At 48.8% G+C, this 15809-nt stretch overlaps 1 protein-coding gene across 2 annotated transcripts; it reads right to left on the bottom strand.

The window, feature by feature from the left end:
• Window positions 1–1073: 1073 nt before the first annotated feature.
• Window positions 1074–9330, bottom strand: Amhr2 (anti-Mullerian hormone receptor type 2). Of its 2 annotated transcripts, XM_038343502.1 has the most exons (11): window positions 8915–9330; window positions 8452–8634; window positions 8080–8271; window positions 7767–7838; window positions 7463–7587; window positions 7112–7342; window positions 3268–3382; window positions 2968–3140; window positions 2696–2843; window positions 2467–2603; window positions 1074–1378 (listed from the first exon to the last, which is right to left on the bottom strand). In XM_038343502.1, exons 1-11 carry the CDS (start codon window positions 8961–8963, stop codon window positions 1118–1120), a joined length of 1686 nt encoding a protein of 561 aa, XP_038199430.1. In that variant the 5' UTR covers window positions 8964–9330; the 3' UTR covers window positions 1074–1117. The 2 variants fall into 2 exon arrangements, with proteins under 2 accessions (XP_038199430.1, XP_038199431.1); XM_038343503.1 differs by lacking the exons at window positions 2467–2603; window positions 2696–2843.
• Window positions 9331–15809: the final 6479 nt, after the last annotated feature.

The raw sequence follows: 15809 nt of genomic DNA, 5'->3' as shown, positions 1-15809 counted from the left end.
TAAATAAATAAATAAATATTAAAAAAAAATAAGTGTTGCTGCCTGGCATGGTGGTACATACCTTTAATCCTGCACTTGAGAAAGGCAGGGGTCTCTGTAAATGCAAGGTCAACTTGTTCTACCAAGTGAGCTCCAGGCCAGCCAAGGTTACATAGTGATACTTTGTCTAATACATACATACACATATACATTCATGCTAGAGCCTCAAACCTGTAATCCCAATATTTGAGACACTGAGGTTAAGGTCATAGTTGCAAGTTTGAGACTAGCCTGTGGTGTAGGAGTTCCTTCTGTTTATGTGTTGCTTTCATTGGTTAATGGATAAAGAATTGGCCTAGTTGATAGGGTGGAACTTAGGTAGGGCAGAGAAAACAGAACTGAATGTTGGGAGGAAGAAGGGCAGAGTCAGAGAAGCCATGGATCCTCTGCCTGAGACGGATGCCAGTTAGAATCTCCAGTAAGCCACAGCCACGTGACGATACACAGATTAATGGAGATGGACTAAACTAATATGTAAGAGTTAACCAATAAGAAGTTAGAGCTAATGGGTCAGGCAGTGTTTAAATGAATACAGTTTCTGTGTGGTTATTTCAGGCAAAATAGTAAGCTAGCTGGGCAGCCAGGACAAACAAGGGGCCTGCTCCTTGCAACAAGCCTGGACTACATATTGAGCCAAGGCAAGACCCTGCCTCAAAAAAGAAATAATAAATAAAGGCCTGAAGAGATGGCATAGGGTCTCAGAGCAATTACTGTTCTCACAAAGGATCTGTTTCCAGCATCCACATGGTGGCTTACAACTATCTATAACTCCAGTTTCAGGGCTGTGACGCCCTCTTCTGGCCTCCAAGGGTTTCTGCATGCATGTGGTGCACATAAACTCATAGACAAACATATACACTATAAATAAAATAAACAGATCTTAAGATAAATAAATAAGTACATATTAGTGAAAAAGACCAATAAAAAGGAGACAAGCCCAAGACCAACAGTGGGAAATCTTTACTCTTTCCTGAGCACATGTACCCCATGGGCTAAAAACCCACAGAGAATGACAGCAACAGGTCTGTGATCGCCACACGTATGATAGCTGTATAAAGCGTTCATACAAACTGTTCATTTACACACGAACACTAGTACTGACAGGCTGAGGACTCCTGGAGCCAGGGCCTTGCTGAACACTGAGGTGGCAGGAAGCCTGGTGAGGCCTGCAGGGGAGAGGAGCAGAGGCAGGTGCTGAAGGACAGCTCTCTGGGAAAGAAGAAGCCACCTGCGGGTAAGCCAGGGCTGCCAGGCGCTGCTGCACACACTCGGCCGTCAGTCGCGCTTCCGGGTCTGCATCCCAGCAGTCTTCTAGGAGCTCCCTCAGCCCCTCGGGGTCCTGGAGGAAGAAACTAGATCAGGCCTGGCCCAAGCCCAGAGTGGACATTTCAGTGCTCTCTTCTTCCACGGCTCTACCCCACCCCACCAATCCTGATCCCACACTCCGCACAGAGCCCTGCTGACCCCACCAATCCTGACCCCACACTCCGCACAGAGCCCTGCTGACCCCACCAATCCTGATCCCACACTCCGCACAGAGCCCTGCTGACCCCACCAATCCTGATCCCACACTCCGCACAGAGCCCTGCTGACCCCACCAATCCTGACCCCACACTCCGCACAGAGCCCTGCTGACCCCACCAATCCTGACACCACACTCCTCTTGTGGAACACCCTCAGTCCTATCCCCTAAAGTCCAGGCCCATGAGGTTTGTTCCCTGTGACAGACTCCCTGAATATCAATCAAAGGGTCGACTTTTTCCTCTGAGGATAATTCAGGCTGACAACTTAGATACTGATGGAAAATTACTCTCCTTCCTCTAGCCAGCGTGTCCTGCAGACAAAGCTTGCCTTCCATTAGCTAACTCAACAGACATTTGTATGGTGAGATTTCAGGCAGGACAGTATGCAAAAGAATATCTCTCAGGAAATATCTGGGAAGGACTCTGCACTTTCCCTGTCGGGCAACTCTTCTAATCTTGTCACACCCAGAACCCGGTCACACCTAGAACCCGGGTCACACCTAGAACCTAGAACCCGGTCACACCTAGAACCCGGTCAGACCCAGAACTAGCTTCAATTGGTCCACAGCAGAAATACAGCTGGTATAGTACAAAATGACGGGGCAGTGGATTGAATTTGGGGGCCCACAGTACTGAAAGAGACACTGTCACAATGGCAGAGCTCCGAGTGGGAGAAAGGCCAGAGAGGACTTCCTAGAGGAGGAGACTGACCGAGAGCTAACTAATGGAGTCAGGGGGTAGCGATATAAAAGGCTCCACGGGAGGGTGTTTGTCCCAGGTGGGCGGAACCAGTTGTATGAGACTTAAAGAAAAGGCAAACCGAGGGCAAATACAGCAGAGAAGCCCTTGAAATGTATACCCAGCCCCCTCTCCCCGTCCCAGCTGATGAGCATGTGCTTCTTACTGCTGCGGAGCAGCTCCAGGTGGCTGGGATGCTGGGGCGCCGCCTCTCCTCTACTGCCAGGGCCCAGAGCTCACAGGCACTGGGGTTGCTGCCCAGTTCTGCCTCGTAGGCCAGTTGAAAAGGTGGTGGTCTGCGGTCTGGGGAAAGCATAGGCGTTACGTGCACCTACCATGGTTAGGGGCTCCCAGGTAGAAAAACTAGGGGAGGCCACTGGGGGCGGAGACTTTACCAGGCCTCAGATCTGAACAGCGGCTCAGGATCTCCCACAAGAGCAGAGCCAGGGAGTAAATATCTGCTCTCTGGAGGGCTGTGCCCCAGTTCTGTAGATCTAGAGTCCTGTCCAAGAGCTCCGGAGCCATGTACCTCTGGGTGCCAGCCTGGAGAAGAAGATGGAAGTGCCAAGAATCACCTCTACGGAAACCTGCCCTGCAGCTCTGGTCCCCGTATGCTCATCAGCACCACCATCATCCCAGGCCTCACACTTATTAAAAAAACACTCACCTCCAAAATGACAGCTGGGCCTCCGGGTTGAGTAGGTGCTGAGGCAGGGGGCCGGGCAAGGCCAGGGAGCACCAGGGCAAGGCCCAAGTCGCCAATGGCACATGACCTATCTTCCCGAACAAGCACATTCTGGCTGCTCAAGTCTCGGTGGGCGATACCTGGTTTATATTGACCTGTGGAGAAATCCAAGGTTTAAGAAACACAGGTCATCTGGTTTTCCTTGCCCCAATCCTTCTCTAAGAGAAGACAGAACTGGACGCAGTGATGTGGTTCCTGCCTCCATGCTGCCAGCTCACTTACCATCCTGCCAGCGCTCCTCATGGAGAAATGCCAGGCCCTCAGCCAGGGACAGAGCCATCCTCAAGGAACTTCCCCAGTCACTGGTGTACTGAGTCAAGTAGTGGCACAGGGAACCCTGGAGAAAAGCAGAGGGAAGAGCCGGGCACATAGATAGGGAAGAGCATCCTAGGGTTAGACCCCACACACACCAGCCTGCACCTCCCCAGCAGGCAGAGATGCCCTGGCAGAACCAGGTCAAGACGCCACAGACAATCAAGGCCTACCTAAGAAAATGCATCAGTCAAAGTGACAGGAAAAAAATAGTAATTATAATTGGGTGTGATACTGCATGCCTGCCATCCCAGCACTTGGGAAATGGAAGAAGGAGGCTCAGGAACAGGCAGGCCAGTGTGGGTTACAGGAGACCCTGCCTGAAAATGCGCGCGCGCGTGCGCGCGCGCGCGCGCGCGCGCACACACACACACACACACACGCACTCACGCATGCACACACACACACATACACACACAAATAAAAAATAGTAATTTTAGCCAGATATGGTAGCATATGGTTGTAATCTCAGCACTCAAGAGGTTGAAGCAGGAAGTACCTACATTTAAGGCCTAATATGGGGGAGGGGGAGGTGTGAGGGAGGAAGTAGCTTAATCCAGTGGTACTAAGTACTTACTGTGATGCGGGCCCTTCAAACAGGGTTTCCTATAGTTCCCCATGAGGACTGCAGTGTGACGGGGTTCTGATCACCCTGATTTTCCCTCCCCTTTCTTATTTGTGTGTGGGGTATGTGTCCGTATGTGGGTACCCACATGGTACATGTGGGGGGCAGAGGACAGCATGCTCTACTTGGTTCTCTCCTCTCACCACATAGGTTCCAGGGACTGAACTGCAGGTTTCATGGAAGCAACTTTACCTACTGAACCACCTTGCTGGACCTTTCACCTTTTTTCCTTCCGTGCCCCACCCCATGTTTTAGGGAGGGTCTCACTATGTATGTCTGTAACCTGGGCCGATATGGGAGTCATTAGGAGGGTATGGCTGCCATCAAGCTAGCCGTGATCCTCCTGCGTGCCAGCAGTATAGGCACAAACTACCACACCTGGTCAGAGGTCAAGCGATGAACAGGATACTCGAGTCACCATCACATGCTGACTTAGAGGATTCAGGACAAACGTAGTCCAGGCTGTCCCTCAAAACTCCTGGCCTGGGGTATCAGGCCTGCATAGACATGGGTGGGTGGAGCTAATGGAGGAACAACTGGCACTAGGACACTTGTTACATAGTAAGCACCTGTGGGTGTGCCAGCAACTTTGCCCTGGCAGCACTGTGACTCAGGAAGAGGTGACCATGATATAAGCGGAGAAGACAGTAAGTGCCACAATATAACAATAAATTAGATGCCATGGCTGTAAAGCAGTCATGACTGCAGTGTTTGTGACAGGCGGACAACACGAAGCAAGTAAGAAGGAATTGTATATATTTACACGTATTTTTGAGACAGGTTCTCTTACTAACTGCAGCGCTCTCAGTAGGCCAGGCTGGCCTAAACCCCAGAGACTGTCCACCCCTGCGTGCCTTGGATTCTGATGACAAGCACATACCACCTTGCCTGGATTATTCTTCTTTTTTCTCAGCATTAAAATTATATACCACTACAACTGGCTGTCTTTTGCCTTTTTCTTTTTTTTTTTTTTTTTTTGTTTGTTTTGTTTTTTTTTTTTTTGGTTTTTCGAGACAGGGTTTCCCTGTAGTTTCTAGAGCCTGTCCTGGAGCTAGCTCTTGTAGACCAGGCTGGCCTCGAACTCAGAGATCCGCCTGCCTCTGCCTCCCGAGTGCTGGGATTAAAGGTGTGCGCCACCACCGCCCGGCCTCTTTGTTTTTTGTTTTTTTTTTTTTAACATTTATTTTACTTTTAGCCAGGCATAGTGGCGCATGTCTTTAATCCAAGCATTCTGGAGGCAGAATCAGGCTGATCTCTGCGAGTTCCAGGCCAGCCCGGTCTTCCAAGTGAGTTCCAGGACAGCTAGGGCTACATAGAGAGACTCTGTCTCAAACAAACAAATAAACAAACAAAAATGTATTTTACTTTTGGGCTAGAAAAGTGACTCAGTACTGTTTTCTAAGTGGGCCTGAGTTCACCTCAACACCCGCATTGGTCAGTTAGCTGCCTGTAACTGCAGCTCCAGGGGACTTGATGCCTTTAATCTCTCAGAGTACCCACATTCATTTGGACATACCCACAGGCAGACAGGAACACAAACCCATAAATAGATTTTTGTTGTTGTTTGTTTGTTTTTGAGACAGGGTTTCTCTGTGTAGCTTTGGTGCCTGTCCTAGAACTTGTTCTATAGACCAGGTTGGCCTCAAACTCACAGAGATTTGCCTTCCAAGTGCTGGGATTAAAGGTGCGCCACCACTGCCCGGCTCATCCTTTCTTTTCTTTTTTTTTTTTTTTTTTTTTTTTTTTTTTTTTTTTTGGTTTTTCGAGACAGAGTTTCCCTGTAGTTTCTAGAGCCTGTCCCGGAACTAGCTCTTGTAGACCAGGCTGGCCTCGAACTCAGAGATCCGCCTGCCTCTGCCTCCCGAGTGCTGGGATTAAAGGCGTGCGCCACCACCGCCCGGCGTTCATCCTTTCTTTTCATTAAAAAAAATCTAAGGGACTGGAGCAATGGCTCAGCAGTTACGCTGCCTGCCCAGCACCCACACAGCAACTCATCTGAAACTCCAGCCCTAGGGCCTCCACTGCTCCCTCCTGACTTTCACAGGCACCAGGCACACACAGGTAAAACAACTGTAATGTCGTGTTGTTGTTGTTGTTGTTCTTAGAAGAAGGGGTAGTCCTTGGGAGCTTTGCCGTGCATATGTGGAGGTCACAGGACAACTCCGTGGCGTTCTCTCCTTCTGCCTTGACTGAACTTAGGTCCCCAAGGCTTGCACAACAAGAATCTTTACAGCTGAGCCATCCCACCCTCCCTCATCTCAATTCTTATTATTATTTCTTTCTTTTAAATATTTATTTATAATGTGTGCAGCATTCTGCCTACCAGAAAAGGACACCAGATCTCACTATGGATGGTTGTGAGTCACCATGTGAATGCTGGGAATTGAACTCAGAACCTTTGGAAGAGCAGCCAATGCTCTTAACCACTGAGCTATTTTCCCAGTCCTCTTTTTTTGTTTGTTTGTTTTCTTGAGACAGGGTTTCTTTGTGTAACCCTGCCTCTCCTGGACCTTGCTCTATAAACCAGGATGGCCTCGAACTCCCTCGAACTGCATCTGCCTCCCAAGTGCTGAGATTAAAGGCGTGAGCCACCACCACCTGCTTATTATTATTTCTTTGTAGTATCCAATGCCCTTTCTGTTTGCTTCTAACACACTTGACACTTGGTACTTTTTCTGTGTTAACCCATTCCTATGACCTGTTCATTAGTCTATAAAGTCTGTACAATTAGGGGCCAGGTGTGCTTTTTGAGCATCTAGCAGTGTTTGCCTTATTGTTTATAAACATTGGTTAAAGGAACAGATGAATGAATTAGACAGCTATGCCTGGATATGTATTTAACAATGACTCAGTTCTCGCTGGACGGTGGTGGTGCACACCTTAAATCCCAGGAGGCAGAGGAGCAAGCAGATCTCTATAAATGTGAGGCTAGCCTGCTGTACAGAACAAGTTGCAGGACAGCCAGAGACACACAGAGAAACTGTCTCAAAAAGCAAAAAAAGAAAACAGTTGTTCTAAGGAAAGTATGAAGCAGGCGAGCAGGCATGGGTGAGGACCCACTACGTAGCACCTCACTTCCATGAGCACACACAGGCACGGTGCACATTACGGACATTTCGGGGTGCTCACCTTAGGATACAGTTCCAGTACCAGCAAAGGCACAGATGGCAGAGGGCCAGGGCCCCCCTGGCCAGCAGTGATAAAGCGCACGATGTGGTCGTGCTGTAGGCCCGGCAGCTGGTACACAGCTCTCTCAGCTCGGAACTGGGCCACAGCCCTTGGGGGAAAGGCCTTGATGGCTACCATCTCACCCTGAAGCCTCCCGGCCCAGACGACTGCGTGCCCTCCTTCTTGAATCACCTGGTGGAAGCACTGTACTGAGTGTGGACCTCTGAGCTAACATCAGAGCCAAGCTCCCCGCCCCTACTCCCAGCAGACCCTCCAGGAGTACCAGGGGGCCCCACTCCTGCCCTGAAGCACCTGGGAGAAGCACAGCTCAGCCAGCTCTGGCAGTTCCTCACAATCTCCACAATCTCTGCCTGAGCCTGTGCCTGGCTCAGGGTCTGAACCACCGTGCACTCCGCAGGTCTTTCGTTGTAGCAGGGCTGAAGCAGAAACGAGCCTTAGGGTAGGGTGCACAGGAGGGAGGCGCCAAGGGGGCTATGTGGGAAAAGAGCTTCATACAAGGAAATGTGGGGCTACAGAGATCCCAGAACCGGGGGTTCAGCAAAGCCTGGAGAAGGCTTGGAGCTTTGGGGAAGCGAGGGGTGGGAGAGATTAGTACCCAAGATGATGCTACACATCAGCAGCGAGAGGAACATCCCCAGCAGCAGCAGTGCCATCCAGACGGGCCCACCTGGACCGCAAGGGAAGAGGACATGTGGGTGAGCACTGAACCTCTCCCTTCTGCTTTCCAAACCACCCCCATGCTGATCACAAGCCCCCTTATCTCCCAGTCACCAGGGCAACCAGCTTCTCAAGGCCAAGAGGAGGGAATCTTTGGGTGGGGGTGGGCTGAGAACTGCCCTGGTTCTCTTCTTGTCCTGACCTGTGCTCCTGCCCCCTCTGGGCTCTAGTACCCTGGGAAAGGCAGCTACCTGAGGTAGACTGGGGATCCTGGAGGCCAGGAGCCCCTTGGTCCCCTGAAGGAGGCAGATGGCTGTAATTGGCATTGCAGAAGTCAGTACCACAGGAGCAAGTGAAGAGGGTAGAGCCTGAGCGGGGGTGGGCTCGGGGGATTGGGTCACAGTGGAGGGACTCACAGCCTGGCTCATCACTGTCTCGACATCCTAATGGGATGGGATTAGGGGAAGGAGAAAAGGGAGGGTGCAATGAGAACAAATTCCTTCTCCACCAGAGGCATCCCTTCCATCTGACATGCTTTTCCCCCCTCTACACAGTCCACTTCTCCCTTTCCCTCTTGTGCCTCTCCCTACCTAGCTCTCACACACGTATATTTTGCTGTTCACCTTGCATCTCCACGTGTGCCCGGCCATGGGTCAGATTCCAGATGCCAAAGCAGCAACGACTGTAGAGGCAGCGGATACTCTTGGGGGTCCCTGGTCTTGCATCTAGCACTTCCCCCAGTGTCTTTGTGCTTCCCCGTACTCCGGGAGCCTCAAAGAACACACAGGTCCTCCTGTTTGGGGACACTGAAGTCCAAGGTGAAGAAAGGGGAGTCAAGAAGGGAGTAAACTCAGGAACAAACAGCAGCCAAAGGAATAAACCAAAGAGGATCCCAGGGTCAGCATGGCAGAGGCACAGGGACTAGGTCAACAGAGGCCTGATCCCCACCATGGGAGCAGGTGGCTCTACCCTGGTCTTCACTCATACAGCCAACCATCTCTTCTTCCAAACGGGTAGCTCCGCTTCAAGTACACACTTTCCCTTCTTGGGTGGTGGAGAGACCCAGCCCTATCTGTAGACACTTACCTTGTGCAACTGCAGGAAGCAGTGTCCAAAGCCCCAGTGTCCCCAGCATCCCGCTTAAGGATGGTAGTCGGACAGCATAAACCAGCACAGCTAACCCAGCCAAGGCTTTCTACAGATACGGGCACTGTAGGGCTTCCAAACCCTCAATCCCCAACTCCGCCCCCCTCTGTCCTATCCCAGTCTCTGTGGGGGAGAAGACTGATGTGGGGGAGAAAACAGGGAAAGGGAGGAGCAGAGAACCAATCTCATATCCTTTCTTCAACCACCTCCTCTTTTCTCTGCAGAGTGGGAGGAAGGGACCTTGGCTGCCTGGCTGAGAACCCTGTGATAACTAACTTCAAAATCTCTACCCTTTGCTGACCTTGGAAAAAGGTGCTGGACCTTCAGCCTTTCTCAGACAGATGTCAAATGTTTAGAGTTACTCGGCTCTGCCCCAAATCCTTCCTAACCCATTATTGAGAGCTCAGATCTGTCGTATTCTGAACAGAGGAAGACTCCGCAGCTCACACCACAGTGGATCTCATTTTCCAAACTGAAGAGTCAGAAAGGAAGCCGGAGAGTGGTGACACACTCAGCACTCAGAAGGCAGAGGCAGGTGGATCTCTGTATGTTTGAGGCCAGTATGGTCTACAGAGCAAGTTCCAGGACAGGCTCCAAAAGCTACAGAGAAACCCTGTATCACAAAGCAAACAAACAAAAAATCCCCAAACAAACAAAAGAATCAGAAAAAAATAAAAAAAAAATTTAAAAATTAAAAAAAATTAAAAAAAAAGAATCAGAAAAAATATGAGAAATTTCAGTTTTTTTATTTGCTTTTTTCTTTAAATCACAGGCAGGGCAGTGGTGGCACATGCCTTTAATCCCAGCACTCAGGAGGTAGAGGTTTACACGGAGAAACTCTGTCTCTAAAAACAAAAATAACATAAAAAAGTCACATCGTTGGGTGAGTGAGATGGCACAGCGGGCGCATCGTAGGGTGAGTGAGATGGCACAGTGTTCAAAAGTACTTACCATTCTAGTAGGAGACATGAGTTTGGTTCCCGCACCCAGAGCTGTACCTCTAGTTCCAGAAGACCTGACACCCTCTTTTGTCCTCCATGGACACCAAGCCATGGAGGTGGTGCATATGGTGCACAGACATACATGCAGCCAAAACACCCAGGTAGATAAAATAGGAGAAGTACTCTAACTGCTGAGCCAACTCTACAGCCACCCGAAATAAAGCTTTAAATTGGAAAATGGTACCCAGGCAGTGGTGGCACACACCTGGGAGACAGAGGCAGGTGGATCTCTGAGTTCGAGGCCAGCCTGGTCTACCTGACAAGTTCCAGGACAGCCATGGCTATGTAGACTATGTGTCAAAAATAAATATTTACACTGTTTACAATATTTCTTTACTTTTTTTAAAAAAAGTATTTATTTATCCAAAGCTACAGAGAAACCCAGTCTTGAAAAATCAAAATAAAAAAACAAAAACAGGGCTGGAGAGATGGCTCAGTGGTTAAGAGCACTGCTTGCTCTTCCAATGGTCCTGAGTTCAATTCCCAGCAACCACATGGTGGCTCACAACCATCTGTAATAAGATCTGGTGCCCTCTTCTGGTTTGCAGGCAGACATGCAGACAGAATACTGAGAATACTGTATACATAATTAATAAATAAATCTTTAAAAAAAACTATTTATTAGATATAGTGTTCTGCCTGCATGTATATCTGCAGACCAGAAGAGGGCACCAGATCTCACTATAAATGGTTGTGAGCCACCAGGTGGTTGCTGGGAATTGAACTCAGGACCCTTGGTAGAGCAAGCAGTGCTCTTAACTGGGAACCATCTCTCCAGCTCCCTGTTTACCATATTTCAATATCTGAATTTGGATTGCTGAAAAGTGTGTACAAGCATTTGACAACAAGCTACAATTGCAAAAGGAGCCTACAATTCAAAATCTCACCACCAGAAGTCAGCAGACATAGGAGAAACTGGTCCCTGTAAAGAGGGACTGTCCTAAACTGTAGTACTCTAAATTATAAAGTGAGGTCATAGGGTGTGTAGAGGCCATGTCCGTGTAAACAAAGAGGTCTGTGGCTTGTGTTGCAATAGAGACAGCAATGCAATCTCATTCTCCCAAGAGTAGGAAACCAGTCCTAGGTAATCATTTCATTTCCACACCTGTGGGCAGCTGGCTCCCCTGACCCCCTAGCTTCTATCCCTGTGGAAACCCTTGCTCAGAATGGCCGATCTTAGATCAGAGGTGAAGGTAACAGCTCACAGAGGGCCTTTTTCCTGTAGAGCATGCATGAGAGAAGGCCATAGCTGTGAGACAGCAACTGGAGAAGACAGGACTAGAGACAGATTCAGACCCTTCCTTCTGGAAGTCTGCAGGCTGAGCTAGTAAGGAGCAATGCTGTGTTTAGTTCTGCCGGCTTCCTTCACCAGCTCCCAGATGTGGGCAGTTGAAGATCAAGTGAATTCTTGTCTGGAGTCTCTGGAGACCCTTCTCCAGAGTGGGAGCAGGGGAGGAGGGGAGGGATGCAGCAGAAAGGCCATCTACTCAACCGAAACTTTGGGTCACTACTTCTTCTGAAGACAGAAACAACCCAGAAGTAAAAGATGGTGGCTCATTCCTGTAGTCCCAGCATTTGGGAGGTTGAGGCAGGAAGACTGCTGCAATTCTGAGGCCATCTTGGGCTATAGTTAATTCCAAGCCATTGCGCACTAGAGTGAGACACATGGAGGGCCAGCGAGACAGAACCTGATATCTGAGATGGAATACCAAGCACTGACTGTGGACAATGTGCGGGTGTGAACACGTATAACCCAGGTTTATCGTAACAGTGCTTACTGCTTTTACGGAGGACCCAGTTCACAACTCTAGCTATAGCTCCAAAGGAGCCAACACCTTCTTCTGACCTCCTCAGACACCTGTATTCATATGCACACGCGCACACACACACACACACACACGTGTGTGTGTGTGTGTGTGTGTGTGTGTGTAAAGTATCTGGGCTGGTGACACAGGCCTGTAATCTCAGTTACCTGACTGAGGCAGGAAGATCACAACTTCAAGGTCTGCTGGGATACAGTGGGAGTTCAAGGCTGGCCTAGGCAATTTAGAAGAAAAAAAAGCCAGGTACAGTGGCATACACCTTTAATCCCAGCACTCAGCAGGCAGCAGGCCTGTGTTTGAGTTCCAGAACAGACTCCAAAGCTACAGAGAAACCATCTCAAAATCAAAACCAAAACCGAGAGAGAAAACAAAGGATTATGTCCCCTTTATCTATAGAACACTTAGATAAAACTGTCCAGCATAGAGGCTTCCAGGTCAATAAAAATAAAAGTTAAGACTGAGGATGTGCAAGCATGAGCTAAATCTGAAGCATGCACACAAAATGCTGACCATGGCTGTGTATACCTGTAACCCCAGCCCTGGAAAGCTCTACTCCCTCAAGCAGAATCAGGAAGTTCCCTGGTCCTGCACAGCTGAACTGATAAGCTTCTGGGGCACTGGGAGACCCTTTTATTTATTTTGGTTTTTCAAGACAGGGTTTCTTTGTGTAGCTTTGGGACCTGTCCTGATACTTGCTTTGTAGACCAGGCTGACCTTGAACTCACAGACCCACCTGCCTCTACCTCCTGAGGGTTAGGATTACAGTTGACCCAGCTTGACCCTTTTATTTATTTATTTTATACACATTAGTGTTTTGTCTGGATGGGCTGTGTTAGGGTGTGAGATCTCTTGGAACTGGAGTTACGGTTGTGAGCTGCCATGTGGGTTCTGGGAATTGAATCCAGAGGTCTGCTGAAGCCAGTGTTTCGGTTTTTTTTTAATTTATTTATTTATTATGTATACAATATTCTGTGTGTATGCCTGCAGGCCAGAAGAGGGCACCTGACCTCATTACAGATGGTTGTGAGCCACCATATGGTTGCTGGGAATTGAACTCAGGACCTTTGGAAGAGCAGGCAATGCTCTTAACCTCTGAGCCATCTCTCCAGCTTTGAGAGATCCTTTCTTAAGGGAATAAACAGTGTGAAAAAACAAGACACCTGATGTCCTCCTCTGTTCTCCACATGCATGGGCATGCACCCCCCCCCCACACACACACACAAATATTTGGGAGTCATCAATATGTATGAAAATAGCCAGTGAGCAGTCAGGTATGGTGGCACATGCCATTGGTCCCAGGATTTGGAGGCACAAAGAAGTAATGGTGTGTATCTGTGCATTGGGGGGGCATACTAGAGTGGATAAGACTTGTTTGAGAAAGATGTAAAGGGCCTAAGATGGTACACCAATGTTTAAGTGTCAAAGGAAGTAATCTCTCTGCAGGACTAGAAAGGCTGCAGAAGACACAAGAGTGTATTAGTGTCATTTTGACCAGTGTTGGCTGACTTCCTTGATTCTTCACCATGATAAAGATGAGGAAGAGAAAGAGACAGAGAGAGAAAGAGAGAGAGAGAGAGAGAGAGAGAGAGAGAGAGAGAGAGAGAGAGAGAGAGAGAGAGCGAGAGAGCGAGAGAGGGAGAGAGAGGGAGGGAGAGGGAGAGGGAGAGGGAGAGGGAGAGGGAGGGAGAGAGGGAGAGAGAGGGAGGGAGGCTGGGGAGAGAATCAGAGACAGACCAAGTAGGCCAGGCTGTGATCTAACAAAGGCTCACCTCTCACAAGTGTGAGTCACCACACTTGTATTTAGTCTTTACACCTATGTATGTTGTAAACACACATGTGAAAGTCAGGATCTGGTTCTCTCCTTCCAACATTTTGGATCCTAGATTTCAAACCTTGTCACACTTAGGGGGAAAAGTATCTGTTGAGCCATCTAGCGCCCCCCCCCCCACGCCGTTTTTTGAGACAGGGTTTCTCTGTAGCTTTGGGGCCTGTCCTGGAACTAGCTCTTATAGACCAGGCTGGCATTGAACTCACAGAGGTTCACCTGCCTCTGCCTCCCCAGTGATGGGATTAAAGGTATATGCCACCACTACCACCACCCTCTCTTTTTTTAAGCCATTACTTTTCTTTTTAAAGATTTATTATGTATAGTGTTCTGCCTGCATGAACACCTGCAGGCCATAAGAGGGCACCAGATATCATTATAGATGGTTGTGAGCCACCATGTGGTTGCTGGGACCTCTGAAAAAGCAGCCAGTGCCCTTCATCGCTAGCACTGATCAATTTTTTCCCAGCCCAACCAGTTTCTCCTCCTTCCTCCCAGTTTCTCCCCCAACATTCCCCCCTCCCAACCTCATCCATTCCCTCTCCCTTCCCTTCAGAAAAGTTCAGGCCTTGTGTACATCAGCCAGCCATGGCATATCAAGTTGATCAAGTTGCAGCAAGACTAGGCACCTCCTCTCCTGTAAGGCTGGTTGGGGCAACCCAGCAGGAGGAAAGGGTCCTAAGAGCAGGCAATAGTCTGCCAGGAGTCCCACAAGACCAAGCCACACAACCACAACACATGTGGTGCAGAGGGCCCAGGTCAGTTCCATGCAAATTCTCTGGCTGGTGGTTCAGCCTCTGAACCCCAATGAGCCTGGGTCTCTTGACTTTTGTTATCCCAGTGTCCTTGGCCCCTCCTAGCCAGACCCTTTTTACATATTAAGATTTTACTTCTTAAAATTATTTAGAGACAGCCTCACTATGTGCCCTTAGGCATCCTTTTATTTTTTTTAACTGTTTATAAACCTTTGGTTTTTTGTTTTTTGTTAATGCATTCTATTTATGTATTTTATTTGTGGAGGTCAGAGAACAGCTTGCAGGGAGTCAGTTCTCTCCTTCAAACACGGGTCCCAGGGTTGAACTTGGGCTAAGCAGCAAGGATCTTTACCCACTGAGCCATCACACTGACCCATCAGCATCACAATCTGCCATAAGAATGCTTAAAGATGCAGCAGTCACCACTCAGGAGCACTTGGCTACAGAGAGAAATCACTGGGCCCAACCAGGGGGCTGACAGCACCCTGAAAACTCTTGAAAGAACAAAGTGGTCTGAGCCGGGCGGTGGTGGCGCACGCCTTTAATCCCAGCACTCGGGAGGCAGAGGCAGGCGGATCTCTGAGTTCGAGGCCAGCCTGGTCTACAAGAGCTAGTTCCAGGACAGGCTCTAGAAACTACAGGGAAACCCTGTCTCGAAAAACCAAAAAAAAAAAAAAAAAAAAAAAAAAAAAAAAAAAAAAAAAAAAAAGAACAAAGTGGTCTGTGGGGTAAACAGAAAAATGGCTGCAAATAGCTTCCACTAACTTTGGGAAAGACAATAATTATATTAGCAACCTAAAAAGGAAGCAACTTTTTTCAGAACAGGGTGGGGGAGAGGGAGACTGAGAACATGCATAGAAGCTAAGGAGGGAACCAAAGGGAGGCTGAAGATGAAAGGAGATCACATCAAAACAAAGAACAAAGAGCAGCCAGATGAGAGTAAAACAGGGTGTTCTTCAAACAGAAAAAAAAAAGTGTCTGTCCTAGAAAGGTGGGATGGGCGAACTGGTGGGAAACACTGGTGGTGAGGTGGGGGCAGTTTGAAGAAATTCCAGCTTCCATTTTCTCCATGAAGTACAAAGCTGAAAATGAGGTCAGGATGGGAGAAGAAGCAACTGACGGCATCTGTCTCACATGCCCCACTTCAGAGGCCTTGGAAAGGTTGTCTCAGTTAGCATTTTGCCTTAGCTTTAGTACCAGATAAATAACAAAGGCTCAAAAACCATCTACTGAATGAATAGACGATACTACTCTGAGCTTGGTTTCAGAATGTTAAATACACATCTGGGCCAGGCAGTAGTGGTGCATGTCTTCAATCCCAGCACTTGGAGGAAGAGGCAGATGCATCTCTGTAAATTTGAGGCCAGCCTAGTCTGCAGAGGGAGCGCGAGGACAGTCAGGGCTACACAAAGAAACCCTGTCTCGAAACTC

The sequence above is a fragment of the Arvicola amphibius genome, chromosome 9 (assembly GCF_903992535.2).
Source record: "Arvicola amphibius chromosome 9, mArvAmp1.2, whole genome shotgun sequence".
NCBI lineage: Eukaryota > Metazoa > Chordata > Mammalia > Rodentia > Cricetidae > Arvicola > Arvicola amphibius.
The sequence above is the reverse complement of the archived record's forward strand: the minus strand, read 5'-3'. Positions and strand labels throughout refer to the sequence as shown.